The sequence below is a fragment of the Phocoena phocoena genome, chromosome 1, assembly GCF_963924675.1.
Source record: "Phocoena phocoena chromosome 1, mPhoPho1.1, whole genome shotgun sequence".
Taxonomy (NCBI): Eukaryota; Metazoa; Chordata; class Mammalia; order Artiodactyla; family Phocoenidae; genus Phocoena; species Phocoena phocoena.
Genome location: NC_089219.1, coordinates 34,694,614 through 34,721,843, shown reverse-complemented (window position 1 = coordinate 34,721,843; position 27,230 = coordinate 34,694,614). Strand labels below are relative to the sequence as shown.

Here is a 27,230-nt window from a genome sequence, read left to right as displayed (position 1 = left end):
ATCTTCCAAAGTAGATCATCAGAAGACAGATACAAGGTGTGTATACTGATTGATTATATTTATAAAATATTCAAAAGCAGGCAAAACTGAACCATACTGTGTGGAATTCATAACAGATGGTAAAACTATAAAGTAAATCAAGAGAGTAATTACTTAAATTAGTGGTTCCTGCTAAGATGGAAGGAAATGGGATTATGGTGGGAAAGAGGTATGCAGGGGCTGCTGGTATGCAGGCAATGTGCTATTTCTTGTCCTGGGTGGTGGTTACATGGGTAGTCACTTTGCAACAATTCATTAAACTGTATATTTATGTTTTGTGTACTTCCTGAGTGCTATATTTCACAATAAAAAGGTTTAAAGGCAACAAATAAGTATTCTGGTTTCTTTTTTTTTTTTTTAATTATTATTATTATTTTTTTGCTGTACGTGGGCCTCTCACTGTTGTGGCCTCTCCCGTTGTGGAGCACAGGCTCCAGACGCACAGGCTCAGCAGCCATGGCTCACGGGCCCAGCCGTTCCGCGGCATATGGGATCTTCGCGGACTGGGTCACGAACCTGCGTCCCCTGCATCGGCAGGTGGACTCTCAACCACTGTGCCACCAGGGAAGCCCAGTATTCTGGTTTCTTAACCAGTCTTACAAGTATGCCTAACGTTAGCCAGAGACCCAGAGTTCGATTATCTCTGAGTGCATTTTAAAAAGTAATCTCTAAATTGGCAAAGCTGAGGTTCGAAAATGATCCCAAATTGAGGAAAGGGATAATACGGAAAGATAACTCTACACAGGAAAGACAAAAACAGACCTGGGTTTAAATTCTGACTCCACAATTTGGTAGCTTTGTCACTTGAACAGTTTTTTATATATGTATATATATATATATATATATTTATTTTCTTTATTTTTTTAGTTTTTTGGCTGTGTTGGATCTTAGTTGCAGCATGCAGGATCTTTGTTGAGGCATGCGGGATCTTTCGTTGCGGCTTCTCTGTAGTTGTGGCGTGCGGGTTTTTTCTCTCTAGCTGTGGTACGCAGGCACCGGAGTGCGTGGCCTCTGTAATTTGCAGCACACGGGTTCTCTTGTTGAGGTGTGCGAGCTCAGCAGTTGTGGTGCGCGGGCTTTAGTTGTCCCGCGGCGTGTGGGATCTTAGTTCCCCGATCTGGGATCAAACCTGCGTCCCCGGCATTGGAAGGCAGATTCTTTACCACTAGAACCACCAGGGAAGTCCCCTGAACAGTTTTCTCACCTATAAAATGTTTACCTTTCAGGGTTGGGAGGTTTCTAAGAGATAAAGTGGACAAACTGTCACTACAGGGTAGTTGGCTATTGCATATGACTCTGCGTAAATGCCTGGCCCAAGGGACCAGCCAAAAGAATGATGTCTCATTACTGAAATGGTAAATAATTTACCCCACCATGAAGGAGATTTAAAACAGGACAAAAAATATCTTCTCTTTTTATCAAGCTCTCATTTACCCATCCCTGAAGGACTCGTTCATTAATCAACAAATATTTATAGGGTGCCAACCATATATAAGATGTCATGATCTGTTGTTATTGTCATTGTACCTTGACAAAGATGTAGTATTGCTAGTGTACGCTCACAGTGGACAGTTAAAATGGTCTAAGAAAGGTGTTTGAAGGGAAAGGTAAAAGGTTGTCTTGAAATGTGAGAAAGATTTGGAATTAAATTTAAAACTACAAAGGCTTGGGGCTTCCCTAGTGGCGCAGTAGTTAAGAATCCGCCTGCCAATGCAGGGGACACGGGTTCGAGCCCTGGTCCGGGGAGATCCCACATGCTGCGGAGCAACTAAGCCAGTGCGCCACAACTACTGAGCCTGTGCTCTAGAGCCCGCGAGTCACAACTACTGAGCCTGCGAGCCACAACTATGGAAGCCCGCACGCCTAGAGCCCGTGTTCTGCAACAAGAGAAGCCACCGCAATGAGAAGCCTACACACCGCAATAAAGAGTAGTCCCCACTCACTGCAACTGGAGAAAGCCTGCGCACAGCAACGAAGACCCAACACAGCCAAAAATAAAAATAAATAAATTTATTTAAAAAATTACAAAGGGGCTTCCCTGGTGGCGCAGTGGTTGAGAGTCCGCCTGCTGATTCAGGGGACACGGGTTCAGGCCCCGCTCCGGGAAGATCCCACATGCCGCGGAGCGGCTGGGCCCGTGAGCCACGGCCGCTGAGCCTGCGCGTCCGGAGCCTGCGCTCCGCAACGGGAGAGGCCACAGCAGTGAGAGGCCCGCGTACCGCAAAAAAAAAAAAAAAAAAAAAAAAAATTACAAAGGCTTGAGGGAATATGATCAAATTCAAAAGGGTGAGGACAGGGAAGTTTATCCAAATAATCCTAGAATTCCCAAAAGGGCTTCCTTTGAAGTTGGAAATAAATGACTATTTGTTTTCCTCCATATCTCCCCTACTAGACTGTGAGCTCCTTAAAAGTAGGGACCTTTCTTAATCCATTTTTATGCTGCTTTTTGAATAAGGTCATTGATCCTGCTACACTAGGGGTGGCAAACTTTTCATATAAAGGGCCAGAGAGTAAATATTTTAGCCTTTGTGGGCCATATGGTCTCTGTCAGAACTACTCATATCTGCTTTGGTAGTGCAAAAGCAGCCGTCAATAATATGTCAACAAACAGGTATGGCTGTGTGCCGATAAAACTTTATTTACAAAAATGGAAGGCAGGCAGGATTTGACCCATAGGTCAAAGTTTGCTGACCCCTGCACTAGGGGATGAGAACTGTGTCTGTTTTGCATATCATTAAACCCTCAGTATTGACAAGATGGCCTGCCTTGTGTAGGACTGATGCTCAATAAATATTTGTTGAATGTTGAATTCCAGAATCTTAGATAGGGGCTTATATTAGGTTCCTAGTATATGTTTACAGAAGTGAACCACAATTAAAAGAAAGTTCTATTTTACATGATGGTTCAGTTTGAATATTTTTGTGGTTCATAAAACTTACTCTTTTTTTTGGCTTCACTGTGTGGCATGCGGGATCTTAGTTCCCCGACCAGGGATTGAACCCATGCCCCCTGCAGTGGAAGCATGAAGTCTTAACCACTGGACCGCCAGGGAAGTCCCCTGTGTTTCATAAAATTTAGATGAATCTGTGGATGGCAGTTCTATATAGATTATTTTAAAACAAGCATGTTTGGGGGATGTTCCCCCAAATTTCTGATGCACTCATGTCAGGAAGAACAACTTTGCTCTCTCATGATTTGTACCTTGGTGCACTTGATATTTGATTCAACCAATAATAATGAATGCACCTATTAGAGACAAATACATCCAGAGATAGAACTAGGGCAGTACCATCAGTGATTTAGTTCAGGTCATCGAAATTTACTAAGTACTAAAAGGTCTAGGTAATGATTTCAAAAGACTGCGTAACTTAAACCTTTTCATATTTACAGGTTGACAGCACACACAGCCTTTCAGCAGCAGAGAAACCATTGAGCTGTGTACCTACTCGGTAGGGAGAAGTTAAAGGAGGGAGTTACCAGATAGCTCACATTGTCTACCCATCTGGGGACTCTGTCATGAATTATCAAGTTGAGGAATTCTGATTCCTTTATTCCCAGGGTAAATTGAGCAATCGAGACTCTTAAATGAAGGATACGCCCACTGGAGTTACCTTAATGCTTTCTTCCTGAAGTAAGCTGTTATGCTGCTTTAAGTCCAAGTTCTTTCCTCGCTCATATCGAAGCTCCTTTTCTGCTGAGTTGCATAGAATCTGGAGCCGGTGCAAATTCTGGCGAAGTTGCTGTAGCTCCTCTTGCTGCTGGTGTTTCCGTTTTTCTCCAGATGATGGATTCTAAAGCAAATGTTTTACAAGGGGAACATGGACAATTTGAAAGAATGTTGGTAAAACATGGGTTCCAGCTGTCAGAATGTGACTATTCACATGTAAATGCTTTTGGAGTTAGCTTAACTAGAGCCAATTACTCTTTTACATGTATGGCTAGTTGTACATGTTCATATAGTTTAACTCCTGTTATATTAGAGTGAAAATATTGAAGAAGTTATGCGAACAAGAATAATTAAGCATAGAAAATTAACTTTCTTATTTTTCATATTAATGAAGTGGAACAGAAGCGTGGGCAGTTTTAGAGCAAAACGTGCTTTAAATAGGGAGTTTAAAGAGTCAACATATTAAGATGCAGTGTGTGAACGTGTATGTGGGTTGCGTGTGTACACGCGCGCATAATGTCTGTTGGCAAAAGGGAAGAGAACATTTAGCGAGAGATACTAAATTACCAGGTTTCCTCATCACTTTCCTTTCACTCCCCAATGATTCTCCTTCGGTTACTCCTCAACAACGCACTCTTCTGCCAGGTCTCTCTGGCACAATAAAACTCACATGACCAAAGGAGGAGTTATTTAGATTTTCTGAAAGGTAGGCACACACAGCCATGCTGAGTAGACAAAGAATTCAACCTTCTCCAGTTCAACAGATAAGATACTGTCTGTTTCCTGAATCCTGGTCCAGTGTGCTTCCTGTTCATGACGTTCTGAAAAGCCCATGTCATTATTCTAGTTTATCTTGCTTATAACAGAATTGCCACACTGAATTCCCCAAGTCCTGTTAGCCCTTCAGTTCCTGTCTTGGTTTAGTCAGAAAGGCAATCTAGATCCAATTTGCTTGTCTTAAGAGCAGCAAGTATCTAAGATCCCTGGTTAGCTCGCTATGGGTAAATGCACAGTTCATCTACACATGTTCCAGTGATATTTATTCATTATTACAGAAGAATACCTAATTGACATATTCTGATTTTACCCAATAGTCTTGAAAGTTTGGTTTAATGTAAATGTATTCCCAAGACTCAGATCTATTTTGGGCGGGGTGGGGGGGGGGAGGGGGGCCATTACATCAAAGTTTTGGAGACTGCAAGCCTAAGGGCAAATCACAGATAAATTCACCAAGATAATCTAAGACAGACACCCTGGGGGGGTTTTGGGAGCCAGCTTGCCAGCCTTCCTTAGAAAATTAGCTTGACGTGAGGACTATATGCTTTCTTTGAGCTTCTCAGCAAGTGGAAGCAGATGACAAAACTGTTAAAGGGTCAGGCTGTAAAGGAGACAGACCAGGTTCCACTACAAAGTGTCATTCTAGGCCAATTATTTAACCTCTCTAAAGCCTCAGTTTCTTCATCTATAAAGTGGCAACAATAATATTTCTGCCTCATTGTATTGCTTAATATACACAGAGTATTAAGTATAGTGCCTAGAGCATAGTAAAAAAATGTGAAACTACATTTTCAACCTATAAAATTAAGATAATTAATGGTGGTTCAAATATGTTTCAAGAATAGTGGGAAAATAATATCTAGAACTCAGCTACTGCAACCTCACCAGGAATACTGTTGAACAGCAGAAATTAAGCCCCGAAAGGCCATCAGCAGCCACAAATGATGTCACAAAACACATATGAACAATATAGCTCACATAGTTACTCATAATAGAGGCTCTCACAATTTTTTCCCTATATATTTGCCATTTATGAGCATTCTTGAAAATTTGGTGTCTGGGCTCAGCCTATAGCTACCTAAATTTGCACATTATGAGATTAATAAGACACAGTACACATGGAAAGCAGCAAAGTATTAGCACCATAATCTGACAACAACAGGGGTGAAGACTAAAAACTACACACACACAAGAACTAAAAAGTAGAACAATCTATAGCTATCAGAAGGTTTTGAACCCTATACACAGAAAGAGGTTCTGAAATTATCACTGCACAGCACACTGCAGACAAAAATCTGTCTAAAATGTATTTTCTTCCTTGCTTGCTTAAACAAGTAAATGAAATAGTGTGTGTGAGTGTTTTGGGAAATGGGAATCCAAATAACACAAATATGTTATTTTTTCCCGTGCGGCCCATGTCTACCTCATTTACTGCTGTATGTGCCTTAACACAGGGCCTGGCACATCATAGATACACAATTAATGGGAATTCCCTGGCGGTCCAGTGGTTAGGACTCCGTGCTACCACTGCAGGGGGCATGGGTTCGATCCCTGGTCAAGGGACTAAGATCTCTGGTTGGGGAACTAAGATCTCACATGCTGTGTGGCATGGCCAAAAAAAAAAAAAGAATTGATACTCAATTAATAATTAATACTGGTTGAATAAATGAATAAGAATAACACACTTCTTTCAATAATTCAAAGTCATTATTATGGAAAAAAATTACTGGCTATGTGGTATATACGTTTGTTCTTTCACAAAATGGCTATTTTCCCAGATTTCCCAGAGAGTTTTTATATATTTAATAGTTTTTCGCCTCCCCCCAAGTACTGAGAAATGATTCTTCAAATAATGGGAAAGGGTAAATTAGAGAAAATTAATAAATTAACCAGGGTGTGACTTCTTATACTGTAAATTTCATTATTCTAAAAGTTCACTGATTACTTTAAGCTCATAAGCAAAGATTTTATCATCTTTGTGACCACAGTGTTCAGCCTCTGCCCAAGCCTCCTACACTGGCCCACTGCCCAATAAAGGGATTGTCTGGGATACGTAACATCAACCTCTTTTTGAATATGTGATGTCATACTTCCTTTTGGTCTTCTGAACAAATCCAGTGACTTCCTTCTCATTCCAATGTATCTGAATCTCCTGTCAGGTATATATTTTCCTTGTTTATTATGACTTGCCTAGTTTTCACTCTATCCAAACCTCTTTTCAAATATATTTTGACTTCTTTTACTAATAGTCTTCCTTGTTTTCTAAATGTACACTTCTCAAATGTCTATTATCAGTCTTCTGAATGTGGTTTACATATGAGTACAAAGCCTCCCTCTATGGATCTCAAAATAATTCCTAGAAAAGTGTGTGTAGGGAAATCTTAATTTGTACCAGAGGGAACCAATAAAATTGAGGTAAAAGAACTGAGGTGTAGTCACTCCTTTTATTTCTCCTGCAGGCACATTTCTAGTAAATAGCAATAGCCATATTTAAAACAATTCCAAGTCTGCAGCCTTTTCCCCCGCAAAAAATGTATTTTGTATATTGAGGCTAGGTACCAGGAACAGAAAATGTGGCACAAATCCTGCCATTCTCTGTCCCACCTGCCCAGGGCAGACACTGACAATCAATCAGCATTCCTTCCTGCTGAGCCTAGAAGAAGCCTAAGAACACTTTATAATAAAATGTATCAACTGATGGGCTTAGCTGAGATTTTGATTGCTACTTTATTAACATTCGGGCCATGGTTATGATATTGCTCAACAAATATACGTTAATAGCGATATAAAAATTAAGCCTCTAACCACAGCTGATCAGAGGAAATGGAGCCAGTCAGACCACGTGTTTATATAACACCTACCTGGACGCTACTGTCATCTGAGCTATCCCCAGAGCTCTGAAACTGAAGGAGGCTCTGATTCATACAGCTCAGCCCTTCTCTGAGCCTCACGACTTCCTCAGGCTTCAAGGTCAACTGCTGTTCTTCACCTTTCATATCTTGTTTCTGCTGCGAGTCCTCCTCCTTCTGTCCCTCTCTTGGAAAAGTGCCCTCCTTTACTGCCTCCTGTGGAATTTCCTTCTGCTTACTTTCTCCTAATTCAGGACTTAGCACAAACATAATAACAAAAGACTATCAAAATGCTCATTATACTAGCAGAATATGGAGGGAAAATATCTACCAGTAAAGAAAGTGCTGTGAGCAAGATTTTCAACTTGAATTCTATAGCAGAGCAGTTATCTTATTCTTGGAAATAAACTTTAAAAACAAATGAGTCATATCATTTTTACTCATATTCAGGGAAATGACCCATCATAGATTTTTGTCTACAGGTATAGACAAACAACCAGTTTCAGTGAGTTTTTCACTTTTTCAAGTTTTAGTATGGCATTGGGCAGATACAGCTTATAAAGATTTTTAAAAAATCACTCAATAAGCACCAGGCACTTTGGCAGGCACTAGGGTTACAATAGGACATAATCCCTGTCCCTAAGGAGCTTACAATTTAGTGAAAAATAAGGATAAGTTAACAAGTGATTATATTAAGTTAGTAGTAAGTAATCTGAGGCCTGACGGCTGAGTACGCACAAGCTAGGCAAATGTAAAGGTAGGGATGTGTGCATACTTGCTTGTGTGTGTATATGTTGGAGGGTGGGTTGTTGGATGACTTAATAAATAAGATAGGTAAAAGCCCAGAGGCAAAAGACAGAGTGTGATTTAGAAACATCATTTGTAATCTGTGTGGCAGGGAAACCAGTTGAGAGATTGTTGTGATCTGCGTACTAAACAACAGTGACTAGAATAGGATTGTGGGGATGGAAAGGAGGAATGGATTCTAGAGATATTTAGAAGACAATATTGATAGGATCTGTCATTTGCAGGACGTGGCAGGTGAGGGAGAAAAAGGAATAATGAGTGACACCTGGATTTCTGACGGGGGCAAATGGGCAAGTGGATGGTAGCCCAAGAAGGGGGAATATAGGTATAGACTGGAGACATGCCTGGGGTGAAGACACAGATACAGAGGAATGTGAGCAGAAACCTTAGGATTAGATAAGATGAGCCAGGGAGAAGCGGGAAAGTAAGAGGAGGAGGATCATTCTGGACAGAAGCCTAAAGACTTGTAAGGAACAAGCAGAGGGAAGAGGCCTGAAGAGGAGACTCAGAAGCCAGAGAGGGAGGAGGAAAACTAAAAGGCTGTGAGCCATAGAAGCCAAGGGGAGGGAATGTACCTTTCACAGTTAGAGAGTATGAATGAAAAGTAGAGTGAACACAAGTATGCTTATTTTATTTTTATTCCCTTAATCTTAAAGTTGTTTCAGGTACTGTGGGGCCTAGCACAGGATGCTTCACAAATTATAGTTGGTGTTCAAATTCTTCAAGAAGGCAGTTTGGCAATACGGATGAAGAGCCATAAAAGTGTTCAGATCTTTTGACTGAATAATTGCATAACAATGAATTTACTGAAATAAAATAACTGACAAGAAGAAAAAAGCTGATTGTATAATAATGCTCAGAACCATGGTATTCAAAATAGTGATTAAATGGAGACACAGAAATGGCTAAGAGGATTAAAGAGAAACCAACTTGAAAGTGGTATGAAGACTATTCATCAACATTAAATACTTATTAAAGTAAGATGGTGGAACAATAAATAATATATATGTATATATGTGTATAAACATAACACATACTATGGGAAATGTAAATATAGAAAAAGCTGGAAAGGAACACAGGAAAAATTGTGTCTATGGAGTTTTTTCCCTTTTAAGATTCCTTTAACACTGTATAAAAATGAATTAAATATTTTATTTTGAACTCAGCAGTTTTTTAGAGGTAATATATTTAAATGATTAAAAACATGAGATAAAAAGTAAAATGCTTTAAAAATAAATTTCTGATAAAATAACGATTCTTTTCATCCTCCATAAACTCTTTTCCTTTTCCAACTCCCAATGGAAGCTAGATATACTTGAAGACTGGGAAAATGCAAACATACACCTATTATTATTTTTAAATGGGAAAACTGACTTCTGCATTCAGGAAGATAAAGTAGACATACTTTTCCCTATTTCTCCTACCAAGTACAACTAAAAAGCCTGGACATTATATATAAAACAAACATAAGAAGACTCTGAAAGGTAGAAAGAAGTCAGATCAGCTAGGTAACTCAGGACCTGAAGAACCACATGGTTGTGGTTTCCTAGGTTTTCTTGTAGCCTCATATATCCTAGACTTAAAGCTGAAGAAGCTGGCAACCTAGACAACACCAAGAAGCATAGACAAAAGGCTTTTTACTCTATACAGAGGACCAAGAAAAGGACAACCAAGCAAGAAAGAAAACTTTCAGACATTATCCACTTTATTCCAGCCGAACGCCATAGAAAAAACTGTGGCTCCACCCCACTCATGTCGGCAAAGGTCAAGCTGGGAGCCCACACTTCCACTTTCACCAGGAAAATGAGGCACAACTCCCCTGCTGCCGGTAGTGTCAGAGGCCAGTGGGGAGGAGGGACTTTCATCCCTGCCAGGCAGTACCAGACATGGGGAGTCTGGACTTCCACCCCCACCTGGCAGTAAGGAGATACCCTTCTCTTTACTGGGGTAGTTTCAGAGGAGGCCTAGTGGAGAGTCAGGACTTTTACTGCTGCCCTGCTCATGATATCATGGAGGCCAAGTAGAGAGCAGTAACAAGGCTTCCTTCACCATCACAGTCAGAGCAGTCCAAGCAGAGACCTAGTGGGGAGTAGGAACTCCCACCATGACCAGCAGTAATGAGGAGCCCCTCTTTCCTTGGGTGTCCATGGATGCTGAGCGGGGAACCTGGACTTCTACCCCAAGCTGGGGTAGACAGCACCCCCCTCCACATACCCTGCCAGAGTGGTATCACAAGAAGCCAGCTAAATAGAAGGTTAAAACAAGACCAAGAGTTTCATAACATAATACCCCAAATATTCAGATTTCAATCTAAAATTACTCATCATACCAAGAACCAGGAACCTCAACTTGAATGAGAAAAGGCAACAATTAGATGACAAAATCATGATGACAGAATTATTTAACAAATATTTGAAATCAGACATCATAAAAATAATTCAATGAGCAATTATGAACACATTTGAAACAAATGAAAAATAGAAAGTCTCAGAACTAGAAAGTCTCAGCAAAGAAATAGAAGATATAAGAAAGAACCAAATGGAAATTTTAGAATTGAAAAATACAATAACCAGAATTTTAAAACTCAATGGATAGAATCTACAGCAGAATTGAGGGGACTGAGAAAAGAATCAGTGAGCCTGAAGACAGAAGAATAGAAATTACCCAGTCTGAAAAACAGAGAGAAAATAGACTGGGGAAAAAGGAAAAAAACCAAAAAAACACTGCCTCTGGGAACTGTGGGGCTATAATAAAAGATCTAATGCTTTTGTTATGGATCCTGGAAGGAAAGGAGAATAGGCAGGACAGAAAAAGTACATGAAGAAATAATGGCTACAACCTTCCCAAAAGACTTAAACATACAGATTCAAGAAGGCGAGTGAGCTCCAAATAGGATAAACCTAAAGAAAACCATACCAAAAAACATCATAGTCAAATTTCTGAAAACTAAAGACAAATAAAAAAACCTTGAAAGCAACAAGAGAGAAACACTACATTACAGAAAGGGAAAAACAATTCAAATGACAGCTGACTTCTCATCAGAAACTACAGAGATCAGAAGGAAGTGGCATAACATTTTTCATATGCTGAAAGAAAAGAACTGTCAATCCAGAGTCCTATACCCAGTGAAAATATTCTTCAGGAATGAAGAGGAAATCAAGATGTTCACATATGAAGAAAAATCAAGAGAATCTGCCACTAGCAGAACTACTCTAAAAGAACAGCTAAAGGAAATTCTCTATACACATAGGAAATGATAAAAGGAGGCATACTGTAACATAAGGAAGGAAGGACAGAAAGAGTAAAAATCTGGATAAATACATTTTTCTTCTCCTTTTGAGTTTCCTAAATTCTGTATGATGGTTGAAGCAAAAATATAGTACTGTCTGGGGCTTCCCTGGTGGCGCAGTGGTTGAGAGTCCGCCTGCCGATGCAGCGGACACAGGTTCGTGCCCCGGTCCAGGAAGATCCCACATGCTGTGGAGCAGCTGAGCCCGTGAGCCATGGCCGCTGAGCCTGCGCAGCCGGAGCCTGTGCTCTGCAACAGGAGAGGCCACAACAGTGAGAGGCCTGCGTACCGAAAAAAAAAAAAAAGATATATATATAGTACTGCTTGATGTGGTTCTAAATGTGTGTAGAGAAAAATTTTAAGACAAACTGTATTATAAATTGGGGAGGGTAAAGAGACATAAAGGGAGGTAAGGTTTCTACATTTCATTCTAACTGGTAAAATGTGTGTGTGTGTGTGTGTGTGTGTGTGTGTGTGTGTGTGTAAAAAGTAATGCCTAGAGCAATGACTGTAAAGCTATAAAAAGAAGCACACTCAAAAACATTATGGAAGAACCAAAATGGAATTATTAGAAAGTGTTCATATAACCCACAGGAAGGCAGAAAACAGAAAACAGACACAAATAACAGAGAGAACAAATAGAAAATCAAAACTGGAAAAATAGCAAACTGGGACTTCCCTGGTGGTCCAGTGGTTAAGAATCCACTTTCCAATGCAGAGGATGCAGGTGCGATCCCTGGTTGGGGAACTAAGATTCCATATGCTGCAGGGCTATTGAGGCTGCAAGCTCTAGAGTCCACACACCACAAGTAGAGAGAAGCCCATGCGCCGCAACAAAAGATCCCACATGCTGCAACAATGATCCCGCATGCTGCAACTAAGACCTGATGCAGCCAAATAAATAAATATTTTTAAAATAGAAAACTTAAGTTCTAATATACCAATAATTACATTAATGGTAATTTGGCCAAACACACCAATCAAAAGACAGAGATTGGCAGAGTGGCTTAAAAAACAAGACCTAACTAGATGCCGTTTACAAAAACTCATTTCAAATATAATAATATAAGCAGGTTGAAGGCAAAAATGGATGAAAAAGACATATCATGCAAATATTAATAAAAAGAAAGCAAGAGAATCTATATTAATATCTGATAAAGTAGACTTCAGAAATAAAATTAAAAGAAAGAAAAAGAGAGGGACATTATATAATGATAAAAGGGTCAATTCACCAAGAAGATATAGCAATCCTAAATGTGTATGCACCAAACAACAGAGCTGTAAAGTATTTGGAGTAAAAACTGAATAACTGAAAGGAGAAATAGATAAATCCACAATTACAGTTGTAGACTTCAACAACCCTCTCAAAAATTGATAGAACAACTAGATAGAAAATCAGCTATATCAGTTGATACTGAAAAACCGTTTGATAAAATGTGACACTCATTTATGATAAAACCTTAGAAAAACAGAAATAGAGAGAAACTTCTTCAATTTGACAAAAACCAAACAGCTAACATTGTATTAATGGTGAAAACTGAAAGCCTTCCTGATAAGATTGGAAACAAGACAGAGATATTCACATTCATTATTTTATTCAACATATTGCTGGAAGTTCTAGCTAGTGCAATTAGACAAAAAAGGAAGTAAAAGGCATACAGATTGGAAAAGATGAAACAATCTGAAATTGCATGATTTTCAGATGATATGATTGTCTATGTAGAAAATCCCAAGAAACATTAAAAAAAATTAAAAAGAGCCTAGAACAAATAAGCAAGTTCAGAAAGGTCACAGGATGCAAGATAAATAATATTTCTGTATATTAGCAATGAACACATAGACACTGAAATTTAAAATACAATACCATTTATAATTGCTCAGAAAAATGAAATACTTAGGTGTATATCAACAAAACATGTATAGGTCTTGTCTGCTGAAAACTATAATATGCTGGTGAAAGAAATAAAAGAATATCTAAATAAATGTATGACATACTGTGTCCATGGATTGGAGGATTCTACATAGGAAAAGATGTCAATTCTCCCTAAATTTATACAGATTTAAAACAATTCGTATCAAAATTCCAGCAAGATTTTTTGTAGCTAGACAAGATTATTCTAACATTATATGTAAAGGCAAAGGGACTAGATAGCTAAACAATTTTGAAAAAGAATAAAGTGGAATCAGTCTATCCAGTTTCAAAACTATATTATACAGTTACAGCGGTCAAGATTGTATGATATTAGTGGACAGACACATAGATCAATAGAATAGAATTAGAGAACCCAGAAGCAGAAACTCACAAGGCCTAAGTCATTTTTGTCAAAGGTGCAAAAGCAATTCAATGGAAGAAAGACAGCCTTTTCAAGAAATGATGCTAAAACAATTGAATATCTATAGGCAAAAAAAGAGAATCCTATCTAAGTTTCATACTGCATATAAAAATTAACTCAAAATAGATCATGGGCTTAAATGCAAAACTATGAAACATAGGAGAAAATATTCAAGATTTAAGGTTGAGCAACTAATTCTTAGATTTAACATCAAAAGTATGATCCATAAAAGGAAAAATTGATACCTCATCAAAATTAAATTTTTTTTTGCTCTGAGAAAACCTTGTTAAGAGGATGAAAAGACAAGCTACAGACTGGGAAAAATACTTGCAAGTCACAGAGCTGACAAAGGACAAGTATCTAGACTTTATAAAGAACTCTCAAAATTTAACATTAAAAAACAAATCCAATTAGAAAATAGGCAAAAGATATTAAAAGCGATAACACCAAATGCTAGTGAGGATACAGAGAAACTGGATCACTCATACACTGCTGGTGGGAATGTAAAATGATATAGTCACTCTGGAAAACAGTTTGGCAATTTCTCAAAAAAAGAACAAAACACAACTAACTAAAATTAAATATGCAAGTACCAGGTTATCCAAAATTGCACTCCTGGGGATTTATCCCAGGTAAATGAATAATTATGTTCACATAAAAGCTTGAATATTTACAGCAGCTTTATTCATAATAGCCAGAACTGGAAATAACCCAGGTATCCTTCAATGGATGAATGGTTAAAAAAAAACCTGTGGTATATCCATACCATGTAATACTACTCAGCAATGAAAAGTATCCAACTACTGATACTCATAATAACCTAGATGAATCTCCAGAGAATTATGTTAAGTGAAAAAAGTCAACCCTAAAATGTTACTTATTGTATGGATACATTTATATAACATCATTGAAATGAAAAACTTTTAGAAATGGAGAATAGACTAGTTAGAATAGAACGGCGCCAGGGGTTAAGGAGGGGGTGAAGCGGGAAGGAAGTGGGGGTGGCTATAAAAGGGCAACATGAGGAATCCTTGTGGTGATGGAAATGTTCTGTATCTTGACTGTATCCATGTCAATATCCAGGTTATGATACTGTACTACAGTTTTACAAGAGGTTACCATTGGGGAAAACCAGTAAATGATACATGGGATCTCTGTTATTTTTTATAACTGCATGTGAATCTACAATTATATAAAAAATTAGAAGTTTACTTTAAAAAATGAAAAATCTATAAACTGGTCATGTAAGTTTAATATTTATGAAGGTGCTTGATTTGTCACAATTAGAGGATTGAATTACTTTATAAAGAGTAAATTTAGCCAGACCTAATATAATTTCCTCCTATAGTTGCATAGTGGCCATGTAGTCATAGGAGAAGAGAAGTAGCCTTCATTATGTTTCCATAGTTTAAAGTTTAAACGGTCCTCCTCTTAGGTGGGTAAATGAGATGTACCTGTAAACCCATATTTAGAGCAGGGCAGTCAGTGAGTCTCCTTTGGCTTGGAGGGAATGATGAGCAGGGCTCTCCAGGGGATAATCCTGGGCTAATGCCATTTTACATCTTTACTAATGGTCTGGATAAATGAACTGCATTCACATAAATTAGTTAATTAAGGAGAATTAGCAATACTTTAGAATGTAGTAATTTAATTTAAAGTGATCTTAATATATTAGGATGAAATTCATTAAAATAAATGCTCTCCAAAAAGAACAGGCTTTATCCTTTCAAAAGGTATGAGAAAATGTGACTTAGAAATCAAAGGCAAACTGAACAGATTTTTAAAAGTAATACATATAACTATGTATTACTTTATTATTAATTTTATATGATGATAATAATAATAATAATGTAAAAGTTGCATGGGCAAAAGTAGACTACCAACCAAAAATAACATGGAACTGAGAACACGCCCTGCAGTCAGTATACCTACACCTTATGGACTAGAGAACCCACCATGACTCTCAAATTTCTTCTCCCCTCTAACATAGCTCTTAATCTTTATTTACCGAGTTCTGACTGAAACTCACCCCCTCTGTTATTTTTATATCATTCTATAATTTTGTAATTGTCACCAGTCTTCAACTAGTAGGAGGTGCCTAGCAGCATGATTATTCCGTTCCTCTTCTAGTAACCCAGATACACAGCAGTCTTAACCTGTACAGAGATTCAGGAAAGAGACTATAATAGTAGAAGCCATGGGTTCTCGTCCTGGATCTTCCACCTATTATTTACGCAACGTTTGACAAGGCAAAATCCCTCAGAGTCTCAGTCTCTTCATTTGTAAAGTGGCCTTGCCCTACTCATAAGATTTCTGGGATCTTAAGAAGTAAAATGTGAAGGCATTTTGATAACCTACAAGGACAATGTACAATTAAAACTAAAGCTTAGTAGAACAGAAGAGTGGCTAGTGATAGAACTCTGTTTTCAGAGAGGAAAGGGAAAAAAATGTTAATTAATTCAGCAAATATTTACCAAATATCACTTATATGCCAAGCACTGTTCTACGCACTAAGGACTCAATGGTGACCAAGACAGCCAGGTCCATGCTCTCATAGAACACACAGAGGAGGAATATGAGGACAAACAATAAACAAGTAAACAAGATAATTACAGATCATGATAAGTCACCTCTAAACAAGGTGACATGCTAGAGCAGGATGTAGGATTTTCCCTAACGTGGCAGTTACTGATTGTCTCTCTGAAAAGGTAGGAAGGAGTTAGCCACATGGAAAGCCGGCGGAGGAACGTCCTGGACAAGGGAACTTTTCAGTACAAAGTTCCTAAAGAGGGAAAGTGCTTGAAGGGTTAGAGGATCTGAAAAACTGCATGATAAACAAGACATTGTACATCAATGGTACAATGATGAAATTGGAGAGGTAGGCAGAGGCCAAGTTGCAGAGGGCATTAGAGGTCATGGTAAAGGTTTGGATTTTAAGTGCAATAAGAAGCCATTCAGAGGTTTTTTTCTTTTTTAACATCTTTATTGGAGTATAATTGCTTTACAATGGTGTGTTAGTTTCTGCTTTATAAAAAAGTGATTCAGCTATACATGTACATATATCCCCATATCTCCTCCCTCTTGCATCTCCCTCCCACCCTCCCTAACCCACCCCTCTAGGTGGTCACAAAGTACTGAGCTGATCTCCCTGCGTTATGCGGCTGCTTCTTACTAGCTATCTATTTTACATTTGCTGGTATGTAAAAGTCCATGCCACTCTCTCACTTTGTCCCAGCTTACCCTTCCCCCTCTCCATGTCCACAACTCCAGCCTCAATATCTGAGTCTTTATTCCTGTTCTGCCCCTAGGTTCTTGATAAACATTTTTTTCCTTTAGATTTCATATATATGTGTTAGCAATACAGTATTTGTTTTTCTCTTTCTGACTTACTTCACTCTGTATGACAGACTCTAGGTCCATCCACCTCACTACAAATAACTCAATTTCATTTCTTTTTATGGCTGAGTAACATTCTATTGGATATATGTGCCACATCTTCTTTATCCATTCATCTGTCGATGGACACTTAGGTTGCTTCCATGTCCTGGCTATTGTAAATAGAGCTGCAATGAACATTGGGATACATGACTCTTTTTGAATTATGGTTTTCTCTGGGTATATGCCCAGTAGTGGGATTGCTGGGTCATATGGTAGTTCTATTTTTAGTTTTTTAAGGAACCTCCATACTGTTCTCCATAGTGGCTGTATCAATTTACATTCCCACCAACAGTGCAAGAGGGTTCCATTTTCTCCACACCCTCTCCAGCATTTATTGTTTGTAGATTTTTTAATGATGGCCATTCTGACTGGTGTGAGGTGATACTTCATTGTAGTTTTGATTTGCATTTCTGTAATAATTAGTGATATTGAGCATTCTTTCATGTGTTTGTTGGCAATCTGTATATCTATTGTCTATTTAGGTCTTCTGCCCATTTTTGGATTGGGTTGTTTTTTTGATATTGAGCTACATGAGCTGCTTGGAAATTTTGTACATTAATCCTTTGTCAGTTGCTTCATTTGCAAATATTTTCTCCCATTCTGAGAGTTGTCTTTTCGTGTTGTTTATGGTTTCCTTTGCCATGCAAAAGCTTTAAGTTTCATTAGGTCTCATTTGTTTATTTTTGCTTTTATTTCTATTTCTCTACGAGGTGGGTCAAAAAGGATCTTGCTGTGATTTATGTCATAGACTGTTCTGCCTATGTTTTCCTCTAAGAGTTTTATAGTGTCTGGCCTTACATTTAGGTCTTTAACCCATTTGAGTTTATTTTTCTGTGTGGTGTTAGGGAGTGTTCTAAATTCATTCTTTTACATGTAGCTGTCCAGTTTTCCCAGCACCACTTATTGAAGAGGCTGTCTTTTCTCCATTGTATATTCTTGCCTCCTTTATCAAAAATAAGGTGACCATATGTTTATATCCTGTTCCACTGATCTATATTTCTGTTTTTATTTCTGTTTTTGTGCCAGTACCATACTGTCTTGATTACTGTAGCTTTGGAGTATAGCCTGAAGTCAGGGAGCCTGATTCCTCCAGCTCCGTTTTTCTTTCTCAAGATTGCTTTGGCTATTTGGGGTCTTTTGTGTTTCCATACAAATTGTGAAATTTTTTGTTCTAGTTCTGTGATAAATGCCATTGGTAGTTTGATAGGGATTGCATTGAATCTGTAGATTGCTTTGGGTAATATAGTCATTTTCACAATGTTGTTTCTTCCAATCCAAGAACATGGTATATCTCTCCATCTGTTTGTACCATCTTTAATTTCTTTCATCAGTGTCTTATAGTTTTCTGCATACAGGTCTTTTGTCTTCTTAGGTAGGTTTATTCCTAGGTATTTTATTCTTTTTGTTGCAATGGTAAATGGGAGTGTTTCCTTAATTTCTCTTTCAGATTTTTCATCATTAGTGTATAGGAATGCAACAGATTTCTATGCATTAATTTTGTACGCTGCTACTTTACCAAATTCATTGAATAGTTCTAGTAGTTTTCTGGTAGCGTCTTTAGGATTCTTTCTATATAATATGTTACCTGCAAACAGTGACAGCTTTACTTCTTTTCCAATTTGGATTTCTTTTTCTTCTCTAATTGCTGTGGCTAAAACTTCCAAACCTATTGAATAATCGTGGTGAGAGTGGGCAAACTTGTCTTGTTCCTGATCTTAGTGGAAATGGTTTCAGTTTTTCACCATTGAGAATGATGTCGGCTGTGGGTTTGTCATATATGGCCTTTATTATGTTAAGGTAAGTTCCTTCTATGCCTACTTTCTGGAGGGGTTTTATGATAAATGGCTGTTGAATTTTGTTGAAAGCTTTTCCTGCATCTATTGAGATGATCATATGATTTTTAGGCTTCAATTTGTTAATATGGTATATCACATTGATTGATTTGTGTATATTGAAGAATCCTTGCATTCCTGGAATAAACCCCACTTGATCATGGTGTATGATCCTTTTAATGTGCTGTTGGATTCTGTTTGCTAGTATTTTGTTCAGGATTTTTGCATCTCTGTTCATCAGCAATATTGGCCTGTAGTTTTCTTTCTTTGTGAAATCTTTGTCTGGTTTTGGTATCAGGGTGATGGTGGCCTCGTAGAATGAGTTTGGGAGTGTTCCTCCCTCTGCTATATTTTGGAAGAGTTTGAGAAGAATAGGTGTTAGCTCTTCTATAACTGTTTGATACAATTCACCTGTGAAGCCATCTGATCCTGGGCTTCTGTTTGTGGAAGATTTTAATCACAGTCTGAATTTCAGTGCTTGTGATTGCTCTGTTTATATTTTCTATTTCTTCCTGGTTCAGTCTCGGAAGGTTGCGCTTCTCTAAGAATTTGCCCATTTCTTCTAGGTTGTCCATTTTATTGGCATATAGTTGCTTGTAGTAATCTCTCATGATCTTTTGTATTTCTGCAGTGTCAGTTTATACTCTCCTTTTTCATATCTAATTCTATTGATTTGAGTCTTCTCCCTTTTTTTCTTGATGAGTCTGGCTAATGGTTTATCAATTTTGTTTATCTTCTCAAAGAACCACCTTTTAGTTTTATTGATGTTTGCTATCATTTTCTTCATTTCTTTTCATTTGTTTCTGCTCTGTCTTTAGATTTCTTTCCTTCTGCGAACTTTGGGGATTTTTGTTATTCTTTCTCTAATTGCCTTAGGTGTAAGGTTAGGTTGTTTATTTGAGATGTTTCTTGTTTCTTGGGGTAGGACTGTATTGCTATAAACTTCCCTCTTAGAACTGCTTTTGCTGCATCCCATAGGTTTTGGGTCATCGTGCTTTCATTGTCATTTGTTTCTAGGTATTTCTTGATTTCCCCTTTGATTTCTTCAGCGATCTCTTGGTTATTAAGTAGTGTATTGTTTAGCCTCCATGTGTTTGTAGTTTTCACAGATTTTTTTCCTGTAATTGATATCTAGTCTCATAGCCTTGTGGTCAGAAAAGATACTTGATATGATTTCAATTTTCTTAAATTTACCAAGGCTTGATTTGTGACCCAAGATATGACTTATCCTGGAGAATGTTCCATGAGAACTTGAGAAGAAAGTGTATTCTGTTGTTTTTGTTTTTGGTTTTTTTAAAATAAATTTATTTATTTATTTTTGGCTGCATTGGGTCTTCATTGCTGTGCACGGACTTCCTCTCATTGCAGTGATCGGGGGCCACTCTTTGTTGTGGTGCACAGGCTTCTCATTGCAGTGACTTCTCTTATCGCGGTGGCTTCTCTTGTTGCGGAGCATGGGCTCTAGGCTCGCGGGCTTCAGTTGCTGTGGCTCGAAGGCTCTAGAGTGCAGGCTCAGTAGTTGTGGCGCACAGGCTTAGTTGCTCCGCAGCATATGGGATCTTCCCAGACCAGGGCTCGAAACCATGTCTCCTGCATTGGCAGGCATATTCTTAACCACTGCACCACCAGGGAATCCCTTTCTGTTGTTTTTGGATGGAATGTCCTATAAATATCAATTAAGTCCATCTTGTTTAATTTGTCATTTAAAGCTTGTGTTTCCTTATTTATTTTCATTTTGGATGATCTGTCCATTGGTGAAAGTGGGGTGTTAAAGTCCCCTCCTATGATTGTGTTACTGTTGATTTCCCCTTTTATGGCTGTTAGCATTTGCCTTATGTACTGAGGTTCTCCTATGTTGGGTGCATAAATATTTACAATTGTTATATCTTCTTTTGGATTGAGCCCTTGATCATTATGTAGTGTCCTTCTTTGTCTCTTGTAATAGTCTTTATTTTAAAGTCTATTTTGTCTGATATGAGAATTGCTACTCCAGCTTTCTTTTAATTTGCATTTGCATGGTATATCTTTTTCCAACCCCTCACTTTCAGTCTGTATGAGTCCCTAGGTCTGAAGTGGGTCTCTTTTAGACAGCATATATACGGGTCTTTTTTGGTATCCATTCAGCCAGTCTACGTCTTTTGGTTGGAGCATTTAATCCATTTACATTTAAGGTAATTATCAATATGTATGTTCCTATTACCATTTTCTTAATTGTTTTGGGTTTGTTATTGTAGGTCTTTTCCTTCTCTTGTGTTTCCTGCCTTGAGAAGTTCCTTTAGCATTTGTTGTAGAGCTGGTTTGGTAGTGCTGAATTTTCTTAGCTTTTGCTTGTCTGTAAAGATTTTAATTTCTCTGTCAAATCTGAATGAGATCCTGGCTGGGTAGAATAATCTTTCTTGTAGCTTCTTCCCTTTCATCACTTTAAACATGTCCTGCCACTCCCTTCTGGCTTGCAGAGTTTCTGTTGAAAGATCAGCTGTTAACCTCATGGGGATTCCCTTGTATGTTATATGTTGCTTTTCCCTTGCTGCTTTTAAAATTGTTTCTTTGTGTTTAATTTTTGGTAGTTTGATTAATATGTGTCTTGGTGTGTTTCTCCTTGGATTGGTCTGGCATGGGACTCTCTGTGCTTCCTGGACTTGATTAACTATTTCCTTTCCCATATTAGGGAAGTATTCAACTATAATTTCTTCAAATATTTTCTCAGTCCCTTTCTTTTTCTCTTCTTCTTCTGGTACCCCTATAATTCCAATGTTGGTGCATTTAATGCTGTCCAAGAGGTCCCTGAGACTGTCCTCCATTCTCTTCATTCTTTTTTCTTTATTCTGCTCTGCAGTAGTTATTTCCACTATTTTACCTTCCAGGTCACTTATCCATTCTTCACCTCAGTTATTCTGCTATTGATTCCTTCCAGAGGATTTTTAATTTCATTTATTGCGTTGTTTATCATTGTTTGTTTGCTCTTTAGTTCTTCTAGGTCCTTTTAAATGTTTCTTGTATTTTCTCCATTCTATTTCCAAGATTTTGGATCATCTTTACTATCATTATTATGAATTCTTTTTCAGGTAGAATGCCTATTTCCTCTTCATTTGTTAGGTCTGGTGGGTTTTTACCTTGCTCCTTCATCTGCTGTGTGTTTCTCTGTGTTCTCATTTTGCTTAGCTTATTGTGTTTGGGGTCTCCTTTTCACAGGCTGCAGGTTCGTAGTTCCTGTTGTTTTTGGTGTCTGTCACCAGTGGCTACCATTGGTTCAGTGTGTTGTGTAGGCTTCCTGATGGAGGGGACTAGTGCCTATGTTCTGGTGGATGAGGCTGGATCTTGTGTTTCTGGTGGGCAGGTCCCTGTCTGGTGGTGTGTTTTGGGGTGTTTGTGACCTTATTATGATTTTAGGTAGCCTCTCTGCTTATGGGTGCCGTTGTGTTCCTGTCTTGTTAGTTGTTTGGCATAGGGTGTCCAGCACTGTGACTTGCTGGTGGTTGAGTGGAGGTGGGTCTTAGTGTTGAGATGGAGATCTCTGGAAGAACATTCACCGTTTGGTATTACGTGGAGCTGGGAGGTCTCTGGTGGACAAATGTTCTATACTTGGCTCTCCCACCTCAGAGGCACAGGCCTGACACTCACTTGGAGCCCCAGGACCCTGTCAGCCACACAGCTCAGATGAAAAGGGAAAAAGAAAGAAAGAAATAAAAAATAAAATAAAGTTATTAAAATAAAAAAATTATTAAAAATTAAAGAGTAATACAAAAAAGAAAAAAAAAAAAGAAAGAGAGAAGAGAGCAACAAACTAAAAAACAAATCCACCAATGAAATCAAGTGCTAAGAACTATACTAAAAAAGAAACCCAAAAGGAAAAAACCAGACAGACAGAACCCTAGGACAAATGGTAAAAGCAAAGCTATACAGACAAAACCACACAAAGAAGCATACACATACACACTCACAAAAAGAGAAAAAGGAAAAAGAAAAAAGTATATATATCATTGCTGCCAAAGTCCACCACCTCAATTTTGGGATGATTCGTTGTCTATTCAGGTATTCCACAGATGCAGGATACATCAAGTTGACTGGAGATTTAATCCACTGCTCCTGAGGCTGCTGGGAGAGATTTCCTTTTCTCTTCTTTGTTCACACAGCTCCTGAGGTTCAGCTTTGGATTTGGCCCCACCTCTGCGTGTAGGTCACCTGAGGGCATGCATTCTTTGCTCAGAGGGGACGGGGTTAAAGGAGCAGCTGATTAGGGGGCTCTGGCTCACTCAGGCCGGGGGGAGGGAGGGGTACGGAGTGCAGGGCGAGCCTGCAGCGGCAGAGGCTGGCGTGACGTTGCACCAGCCTGAGGCACGCCGTGTGTTCTCTCAGGGAAGTTGTCCCTGGTTCACGGGACCCTGGCAGTGGCGGGCTGCACAGGCTCCCGGGAGGGGCAGTGTAGACAGTGACCTGTGCTCGCACACAGGCTTCTTTGTGGCTGCAGCAGCAGCCTTAGTGTTTCATGCCTATCTCTGCTGTCGGCGCTGATAGCCGCGGCTCGCACCTGTCTCTGGAGCTCGTTTAGGCGGTGTTCTGAATCCCCTCTCCTGGCACACCCCGAAACAATGGTCTCTTGCCTCTTGGGCAGGTCCAGGCTTTTTCCCGGACTCCCTCCTGGCTAGCCGTGGTGCACTAGCCCCCGTCAGGCTGTGTTCATGCCACCAACCCCAGTCCTCTCCCTGGGGTCTGACCTCCAAAGCCTGAGCCTCAGCTCCCAGCCCCTGCCTGCCCTGGAGGGTGAGCAGACAAGCCTCTCTGGCCAGTGAGTGCTGGTCGGCACCGATCCTCTGTGTGGGAATCTCTCTGCTTTGCCCTCTGCACCCCTGTTGCTGCGCTCTCCTCCGTGGCTCTGAAGCTTCCCCCCTGCCATCCCCCCTACCCCGTCTCCACCAGTGAAGGGGTTTCCTAGTGTGTGGAAACTTTTCCTCCTTCACAGCTCCCTCCCAGAGGTGCAGGTCCTGTCCCTATTCTTTTGTCTCTTTTTTTTTTTCTTTTGCCCTACCCAGGTACGTGGGGGAGTTTCTTGCCTTTTGGGAAGTCTGAGGTCTTCTGCCAGCATTCAGTAGGTGTTCTGTAGGAGTTGTTCCACATGTAGATGTATTTTTGATATATTTGTGAGGAGGAAGGTGATCTCCACGTCTTACTCTTCTGCCATCTTGAAGGTCTCCCATTGAGAGGTTTTTAAGAAAGTGAGTAATATTATTCAATTTGCATTCTTCAAAGACCACTTTGGCTGTTCTACAGAGAATGGACTGGGAAAGAGGTATAGAAGCAGGGAAGCCAGTTAGGAAGATATTGTGATAGTCCCAGTGAATGATACCAGTGTCATGGAGTAGGGTAGTGGCAGTGGAGATATAGATAGAAATAGACAGATTAAATATTTTATATTTTCATGGTAGAACTGACAGGAGTTGTTGATGGGTTAGAAGTGGGGAGGAACCAATGATGACTCCTAGTTTTGGCTTAATCAACTGTGTGAATGGAGGGGCTATTCACTAAATGGATTGGGCTGGGGAAGGAATACTTTAGAGGAAGAGGAAAAATACGTTTGTGAAATGGATATAAACTCACTGTCAAATTGAACTGGAAATGAAAATCAACTTGAACATTCATCAAACAATTCTTGATAAAGATAGTAAGGATGCAATGAGATGGTAAATGAGAGCATATTAGAAAAAAATAAAGCTCATTAAGGCATTAACGTCAAGGGGAAGCTGCCAGCTGTTCTGGCCCGAGCTTCCTAATACAGCAAACTCAGGCTGAGTTCAGCTAAGTTCTGTAAGTTTGGGGCTGCCACTGGAAGTCCAACTCTGGCTTCAGCCTCAAGTACATAGCGGGAATTCCATTCATTGAAAAAATTTTGAGTATCTACTATGTGTCAGGTATTATTCTATACACTGGAGACAGTCCAGAACAAGACAGACTGGGGCTTCATTCTCCCTCCCATCCCACCCCCATGTGATGCATATACTGAGACTAAAGTCCCGAGCAATTTTTTAACTGCATAAAGCTCTTTTTCACAACTGACTTAGAAAACAAGTGTTCCAGCACCTTCTGGCCATTGGGATATTTGTGACTATACCCTTTCCAAAGCAGATAAAGTAGTAACTTCTCCTGACTCAGGAGACTTGGGACCTCACCCAGTCCTGCCAATAACTTGCTAAGTGAATGACTGTGAGTGAAAGAGTCATTTTTGTTCTCTTGGTCTGAGACCTCTTCTGTGGAAAGAGAAGACTTAGCTAAATAAAGTGGTTCTCAAATTTATCTCAGCTGTGGACCCTTTCTCGAAGTAAAATCTTACATAGAGCTCCACATATGAAACAGCTAAGAGTGGATCTTCGGCTGAAATGGGAGCAGAAGGCTCAGAGTCCCACTCATCAGGCTCCCCTCATCTCCCAAGGTAGTTTCTGAGCCCCCCTCCCCAGAGAGCTCAAAGTTTAGAAGGTAGAAGTTTGAAAACCACTAGTTCAGACGATCTCCTGCAGATCCCTCCTGTTCTAAGATTCCATTTCTCTATAACAAAAGCACTATAGACAGCAGAAAAACAAGACATAGTCCATTACCTTAAGGAGCTTAAAATCTAGTAGAGGAGATGTATTACAAGAATCAAGCAATTTGGCTTATTGAGCAGCTTCTATGTGCACGGGACCATGCTAGGTGTGCTGTGACACTTCCTACTTCTCTTCAGTTGAAGATTCTGGCTCATGGTATTCTGGCATCTTCTTCACCCCAAGTCCTGCCATTATCCTGGAAGATTCCAAGGTCCATATAGATCACCCACCAATGCCTTGACATCTCACTTCCTCAGTCTCCTTATTTCCAGTTACCTTGTCATCTCTCCCACTTTGCCAACTACTTGCATAACCACACTAAGGGTTGTATCATCAATAACTGCTTCTCTTCTGAAATACTAGAATTAGACATTTGGATTCCAGCTTTTCCTTTTTATATAATTTGGCTCAGTGCAATCATAAATACCTTAAATTCCTTGTCCAGCTCCTTTATCCAATGCAGAGTCTATAGAGTTCATTATTTTAATCACTGTCCAAATAAAATATTCAATTCTCTTGCCCCATTGTCCTTCCACTCCATTTTTGTGGCAGAACCTCAACCCCGGATAAATTCAACTGTCTTCTCATGTCTATACTAAGTGTTGCTAAACATAAATTCAGGGTCTCTGGCTTTGACTGGACCCTCCACAGTCAGCTTTCCTTTCCATTCCTGCTCTCCCCAGTCAGATTTCTTTTCCTTTCTCCACAGTGATTATTTCAAACTTTTTCACTCTCTTGCAAACTCTAATATTTCTATTCCTCTCCGACTTTCAGCAGATGACTTTGCTTCCTGCTTCACAGAGGACATAAAAACCATTGAACAAGTCCTTTGGTTTCCTGTCCAGTTAAAAACCCATTTGGATCTCTGTCCATCCTCCCTTTCTTCCTCCTGATACAATGGGCAAAGTGGCCTACCTCCTGACTAAGGCTAGCTGTTTTCTGATTTTCTGAGTCCTAAACCTGCCCATTTGGGGACTCTTTCCCACCAGTATTTAAACATACACAAATTTCCTCTTAGCTTGGCTCCATAATCTTTTCTCCTCTTCACAATCAAACTTTTTGGAAAGCGTTACCTACACTCACCATTTTCACATCCTCATCTCTCACACCCTCCTCAATTCACTCCCATTCACCATCCCATGGGGTGGGATCTAGGAAACAATCTGTTTTCTGCCCTTCATTGGAACTACTCTTCTTAAAGACTCCAACCACCTTCTTGTTGCTAAATTCAGCAGTCACTTTTTATCCATTATTTTGTTTGACTCATTGGCAGTACCTGACACTCTTGACTACTCCTTTCTTCTTGAAATACTCTTTAGCCTGGATTCTGTACACACTCTCCTGACTTTTCTCCTACTTCCCTGGCTGTTTTGTCCCAGTTTCCTGTTGGGAGCACTCCTTTTGTCCACATAGAGAGGTTTACCTTAGGTTTCTGTCTTTGAGTGTTTTTATCAACCAACATATGGGAACATCTTATCCATCTTACCATCTACTTATTGATGATTCTCAAATTTATCTCCAGCCCAGGCCTCCAAACCCATAAATCCAACTGTTTGTTGAACATCCACACATGGCTGTTCCAAAGACACTCCGAAGTCACTGTCTCAAAAGCTGAACTCCTCTC

The 27,230-nt window shown here is 39.4% G+C and overlaps 1 protein-coding gene across 1 annotated transcript in view; it reads right to left on the bottom strand.

The window, feature by feature from the left end:
* Positions 1-27,230, bottom strand: part of CCDC30 (coiled-coil domain containing 30) — a 132,213-nt gene that overhangs the window by 50,322 nt on the left and 54,661 nt on the right. The window contains exons 8-9 of the mRNA XM_065880013.1: positions 7,345-7,588; positions 3,651-3,830 (exon numbers count right to left, since the gene is read on the bottom strand). Coding sequence (XP_065736085.1) covers positions 3,651-3,830; positions 7,345-7,588 — 424 coding nt within the window. The remainder of the gene's footprint in view (positions 1-3,650; positions 3,831-7,344; positions 7,589-27,230) is intronic.